At 68.4% G+C, this 6,000-nt stretch overlaps 2 protein-coding genes across 3 annotated transcripts in view; one reads left to right on the plus strand and one right to left on the minus strand.

Annotated features, from left to right (window-relative positions):
- Positions 1 to 3,809, minus strand: part of VSTM2B (V-set and transmembrane domain containing 2B) — an 18,971-nt gene extending 15,162 nt beyond the window's left edge. The window contains exons 1-4 of one of the 2 annotated variants that reach the window (XM_081032154.1): positions 3,432 to 3,809; positions 2,753 to 2,937; positions 1,787 to 1,816; positions 110 to 590 (exon numbers count right to left, since the gene is read on the minus strand). In XM_081032154.1, coding sequence (XP_080888280.1) covers positions 110 to 590; positions 1,787 to 1,816; positions 2,753 to 2,937; positions 3,432 to 3,513 — 778 coding nt within the window. In that variant the 5' untranslated portion in view covers positions 3,514 to 3,809. The remainder of the gene's footprint in view (positions 1 to 109; positions 591 to 1,786; positions 1,817 to 2,752; positions 2,938 to 3,431) is intronic. The other variant, XM_081032155.1, reaches the window with a different exon arrangement.
- LOC308490224 (uncharacterized protein) lies at positions 3,006 to 4,493 on the plus strand (the record flags this gene model as incomplete). The annotated part of the gene is made up of 2 exons (XM_081032153.1): positions 3,006 to 3,477; positions 3,800 to 4,493. The coding sequence occupies exons 1-2, from the start codon at positions 3,032 to 3,034 to the stop codon at positions 4,491 to 4,493; spliced, it is 1,140 nt and encodes a 379-aa protein (XP_080888279.1). The 5' UTR covers positions 3,006 to 3,031.
- Between the last annotated feature and the right edge of the window lie 1,507 nt (positions 4,494 to 6,000).

The following is a 6,000-nucleotide window of genomic DNA, read 5'->3' on the forward strand; positions in this document are numbered from 1 at the left end:
GCGCCCTGGGGCACCGAGTCCCCAAGACCTCGGACCACACACGCGACCCGAGCGGGGCGGCCCTCCCCGGCCCCGCGCCAGCGCGCCCCCTCCTGGCGCCCGCCCTTACCGGAGCCGTGCCTCTGGCGCAGAAGAACCGCTTGGCGGGGTGGCGGAGACGCTGCGGAAGCCGCGGCTGCAGCCGCGACGGTGGTGGCGGCTGTGGGGACCGCAGAGGCGGCGGCGGCCTCGGGGACTCCGGAACCCGGGGCGGCGGGAGGGCTCCCGGGAGGCGGGCTCTTGTCGCTGCGGCCGGGCTCGGAGGTGGCGCGGCCTGCGGCGCCGGGCGCGCCCACGTGGTTGGCGTTGGAGGCGCCGGCAGGGCCCTGACGCCGCGGGCCGCTGCTCTGAATGTGGGACACGGCCTCGGCTGCCTGCATGTGCGGCGGCGCGAAGCGCGAGAGCACGCGCAGCAGCGCCTGGGCTGTGTGCTCCTGCGTGTCGTCGTCGCTGTAGTCTGACACGCGGCACTCGTACACTCCCTCGTCCTGCCGCCGCACGGCTGACAGCCGCAGCCGGTGGGAGATGTCGTTCCCCTGGACACGCACAGTCTGCAAGAGAGCGGGGACCGGGGTCAGACGCCGGCCGGGCAGGCCCTCCCCGCGCCGTCGCAGCTGGGGTGCAGGCGTCCCCATGCCAACACTTGTCCGACTCCCATTTGCCTTCCTTTCACCCCTTGTCGCCCCAGCCGCATGGGGCTCCCAACCCTGATTGGACCCTGGGTGGCCCTGCCCGTCGCATCGTGTCTCCGGTTCCCGCCTCGCGTCGCCGTGTTGTCCCCGCAGTGGACTGACAGCGTGGGATCTGAATCACGGCCCTCCACATGTACTCCTACTAGCCTGTATTCTAGAATCCGGAGGCCCTGGGTGGTGGCCCTCTGCCCTCAGAGTACGCACTGTACCTGCTTCCCACCCCGGCCCCAGCCCTTCACGAAGGTCCAGCCTCCCCAGGAAGCAAGGGACTCTGAGGCTGCTGCTGGACCCCTGCTACTCATGAACCTGCCCTTTGGAGGCTCAGCCTGAAACTCCCAACAAAGCACCCCCACCCCCGTGGCGTGGGGGAGATACCGGAAGCCCCCCCCCCCACTTTGGGGCCCTCATCACGCAGCCAGCGAACTCTCACTGGATCCGGGGGCCTCTGAACCAAGGGCAGGAGGAGGCCCTGCTAGTTCCCAGGCCCTGGTACTCCCCTGCTACAGCTGGGAAAGCTTGGGCGCGTCTCCTCTCTGAGTTACAACCCCCACGACCCCAGCCCTGCTCAGCCTGCCCAAGACCGCCCCCCTTCGCCCTCCGCCCCCCAGCCCACCGCCTGAAACCCAGGCCCAGGCGAGTGCTGCGGCGGAAGGTGCCGCCCGGGCGCCGGCTGTGTGCGGTGGGGGTGGGGCCCACCGGGTGGGGCCCACCCGCTGGAGCCCCGGGCGCGGCCAGGGCCGTGAGCAGAGCGCCCGGATTGCCGGGAGAAATGCCAGCAGGAACGCGGGAGCGCGCGGTGGACGACAGAGACTTTTACAGGTGAGCGTGGAGCGGAGGAGGGACACTCAAGCTCGGACCCTCGGTTTACACAAAGGAGAGCCCGATGCCGCTATGGGCGGTAGATGGCGCCCGGAGACGCCCAGCCGCTGCCACTTTAAGGCTGCGAGGAATCCCTACACCTCGCGGCCGCTGAGCCTTTCTAAAAGGGAGGAAGTTGCGGGGCGCGAAGCGGCCAGAAGGGGTCTCCCGCGGCCCGTGCTGGGCTCCACACTTACGCTGATTTTAGTTGCATCCTTATTTGTTACCTAAAATGCAAAGAGGGAGAGAGGGAGACATTAGGCTGTTGGCCTCCAGTCAAGCTCGGGGAAGTCAGACGCGCCTCCCGCAAGGGGACCCTCGCAGGCGGGCTGGGACTCGGATGTGGTCGCGGCTGAGTGCGCGGAGGACGTCAGGACTTGCAGGAGTGTGACCCGGAAGGAAGCGGGCCTGCAGCTAGCACGGGGCCTGGCCTGGCCACCCAGGGGCTGCCCTAGCGCACGCGCTGGCCAGAGGGAAGGCCGGAGTGCCCACGCGTGGGAAGCGGGTCCATCTCCATCCTGTGGAACGTTCTAAACCCCGTGAAAAACTGGATGCAAGGGCCCATGTATTGGACAGGACTCAGTGGGAGACATGAGCAGTAACTCCTGCTGGGACCCTGGGTAGAGGGAGGGGTGTGTGTGTGTGTGTGTGTGTGTGTGTGTGTAAGAAACTGGGAGCCAAGGGACAGAGGGACGATGAGGCCATCCCTCTGACCCTGCAGAGGCTGGAGGTGACCTGCAGGCTTCCCTGTACACAGTGCTCTGCCAGCCTCTGGAATGCAGCCCAGAGGAGTTTGTCTTTGGCTTCGTGCCCCGGAGACCTCAGAGCGGCCGAGGGCAGGGAAAGCCCAGACGAAGGAGTGGGGCTTCTTTCACCACCCCACACCCATCAGACTCTGGGCCCGCAGCCAGTAAGCAAGGGCAGGTGAGCTGGCAGAGGTGTGGCTTTTTAGGGGCTGGGAGTCGAGTTGGGGAGCTTTCTGGAGAAGGGAATGAAAGAACCGGGGTTTGGAGGTAACAACTGCTGTTGTTGGAGATGCTATGGGGCTGGGGAGGGTGCAAAACGGGCTGCGGCGCAGGACGGCGCCCTCCTTTCCTCGCCAGGGTGACCCCAGCCGCCTGGGCCTGAGTCGGGGAGCGCTGGCGCAGCGCGCGGCCGGTTACCTTGCTCCGGGCGCCAGGCACGCTGAGCGCCAGCTCCTGCAGCAGTTCCCGGGGCGGCTCCTTGAGGTACCACCACTGAATCTCCAGCGAGTACGAGGTGGCCCCGCTCGCCCGGAACGCGCAGGGCATTTCGATGTCCTCTCCCTCCCGTACCGTCACATCTTTAGGGACTTCAGTAAATGTAGCTGGGGGCGGGGGAGGAGAGAGGCGTGACCAGCTGTGGGGCGGGGGCCTGGGGCAACCCGAGGCGAGACGCTCCGGCCCTAGCTCGCCGGCCGTATGCCTCCCACCCTGCAGCTACACGCGTGGCCCAGGCGCCAGCAAAGTTCCCTCCGGCAGCTGCCGGGCCGCCGCAGAGACCCGCTACCGCAGCAGGCTGCTTCCCTCCAGGTCCGGCGGGGCCGCAGGAGACGCTTACGCTTCTTCCCCGCGCCCGCCGCGCTACGAGAGCTGGCCTGGGGCGCGTCAACGCCCGCGCCCCGCAAGCCGCCTCTCCGCGGCCGGAGCCCCGGTCAGCCTCCGAGGGACCGGGAGCCGCCGGTGCTCTCTTCCCCCATCCCTCCGGGACCCGGCTGTGCACCGGATGCTGGAGACCGTGAAGCCTTCCCCTTCTCCTCCTCCTCTGGCGGCCCTGGAAAGGACCCCCGAGCCCCCGCAGCAGCAAAGTCCCCGCGCTCACCGTCGGCCACGAGGAGTAGCAGGGCGTGCAGCAGCAGCGGCGGCAGGTATCCGAGGGCGCCGAGCCGGTTCCGCTGTTCCATCTCCCGCGGGGGGCGCGGCGGCGGCGGGGGCCCTGGCGCGGAGAGGCGGCGGCAGCGTGGGCTCGGATCCCGCTCGCGCTCGGGCTAGGACGCCTCCGAGCCGGCCATGGCCCCGCGCGGCGCGCCCTCCCCCGGCCGCCGGCGGCCGCCAATCAGCCCCACTCCCTCGCCGGCTTGCCCGGCGTGGCTCCGGCGGGGGGGCGCTGCGCCGGGTGCGCAGAACGCGAGGTCCCGCCTGGAGGCTGCTGGCGACCGCTCCTGCCTCCCTCTGTCCCGCGGTCCACAGGACGATGGAGAACCGCAGTTCAGTGTCTGCCACGCGGGCCGGGCAGGGGCTGGGCCGCGCCAGGTCCCATCCCTGGCTAAGGGAGCGCGCTCCTAGGAGCCGCGAGCGTCTGCCTCCCGGTCTCCTGGTTTGGCTGCCGACTGCCACCACCTCCGTCTGCAGCCGGTCTCTCCGCAGCTCTTTCCGCAAGGCGAGTGGGCGCTCAGCCGCGGCGCGCAGACCTGGCGTCGGACCCAGCGCAGCGTCGGGAGACAGGGTCCGGCGTGGCCGACCCGGAGCCGGAGCGAGGCGGGGAGAGGGGGAGGGGAAAGGGAAGGGAGGGGGCGGTCAGGGGCTGGGTACCGAGCCGCCCGCACCGCCGCACCGCCCCCGCCCTCCCCTCCCCAGGCGCAGCCCGCACCGCCCCCGCCCCAGAGCGCCCCCACACCCCCGCGGGGTCGCTTGCAGGAACCACAGTCTCTCGGGCTGGAGCGCAGCCCCGCCCCGCCCCCGCTTTGGCGGGGGTCCTCCCACCCAAACTCTCCCGGCTTCTTCCCGAGCTCCGTCGCCGGAGCCGGCCGCTTATCCCCGCACCCCTCCTGTCCCGCCGCCCTCTCCGCAGACCCCAGCCCTTAACTCCTTACTTGAATTTGGGCAACGAGATGCCCTGCTCTTTGTCCCAGGCCCGGGCCATGGCGGGTGGGTGGGCGCCTAGGGCCCGGGAGAAGGGCGGAGCGCTGTGCCGGGCCGGGGGCGAGGCCGGGTGACGGCGGCGACGCCGGGAGTCCGCAGTGTGCGAGCGACAAGTGAGCGCAGAGCGCCGGGCAAGCAGGTGTCCGTGGCGCGGAGAGCGCGCGAGCGAGCCAGCGAGCAGAGGCCGTGAGTGACGGCAGAGGCGGCGCGGGTGGGGTGGGTCGGGAGCGCCCGGCACGACTCAGGCCCGGAGGTTTCCGGGCGGGGGTGGGGTTCCTGCACCTCAGTCGGTGGCCCCTGCCTCCCCACTCGGTCTTCGCTGCCAGCGGCCCCGCGTTACCCGGTGTAAGGGGGATTCCCGAGGCGGCGGCAGGCCAAGGTCGGGTCCATAGCCCCTGCCCCCCGCCCCCTCACCCCCGCTTACCGGCACCTTTCCCAGCCCTCGCCCAGAGCCTGCCCCCTCCCCAGCCGTCTGCAGGAGCACGGGCTGATGGCCAAAGGGAAACGAGTGCTGGGCGGGCTCGGGGTTCTGGTGGGCAAGTAGGGGCAAGTCCCACAGCTCAGCTTGGGTCCCTCTTGCTTCCCTTCCCCAGGAGAGTCGCCAGTCAGTGGATTGCACTATCTCTGCCCCTCATCTCCCTGCCCCTAACCTCTCAGCTCTGACCTGAGGCTGGGGTGAGGAGACCCCGCGGATTCACAGGTCTGGGCATCAGCCTCGGGAGGTACCACCGGAGGGTTCCCGGAGAGCTGGCAGAGAAGGAAGCCTGGAGGGCAGATACTTCCAGGCAGCCCACCTGGTCCAGGCTGCCACCGCAGCCACGGAGGGGCAAAAGCAGCGGGCCCTTTCCAAGCTTTGTCCTCACTGGCGAGAGCCCCTGGACAGCGCCCTCCGCCTGCCCCAGGCCTGGCTCTCAGTCTTTTCATCTGTGACCAAGGAGTCCGGCCCATCCCCGCAGACCACTGTTGCCCATCTATGGAGCTCTTGTTTGTCCAGCTGTCTGGCCTGGAAGGGAGGAATGTCTAGGGCTTCCTCTTCTGGTGGTTTCTTTCCAGGGGCCCCAAGAAGGCAGTTGCCAGTTACCTTCTGTCATTTCATTCCCTTAGACCAGGAACTCTCCCTGAAAAACCCCACCTTCCTTTAGACACCCCCATGGGCTGTGAAGTGGGCTGTGAATGTTAGACCCTGCTGGCCTCCTGCTGTCCTCTGCTTTTGAAGGGAGGGGGTGGACTTGTGCTGTGCTTCCCAGATTCTGGCCCTCAGGGGGATTCAAGGAAAGCAGATTCATGTGGGAACTGGTTCCAAGCAGGGTTCTGATGCCAAGAGCCGGCCTGAGAGCAGATGCGAGCCAAGGCCCATGGCCAGTGATCAGGGGTGCACCGAGGGGGATTCCTGCACTAGAGGGAGTCACACCTCACTTCCCTTTAAGGTCTGTGACTCTTCTAAACCTTGTGGGGTAAGGTGTTCCTCGCCCACTGCATGCGTTGGTGTTGTTATTAATATGGATGATAGCTATACTTTTTCACATGTT

The sequence above is a fragment of the Rhinolophus hipposideros genome, assembly GCF_964194185.1.
Source record: "Rhinolophus hipposideros genome assembly, chromosome: 21".
Lineage (NCBI taxonomy): Eukaryota > Metazoa > Chordata > Mammalia > Chiroptera > Rhinolophidae > Rhinolophus > Rhinolophus hipposideros.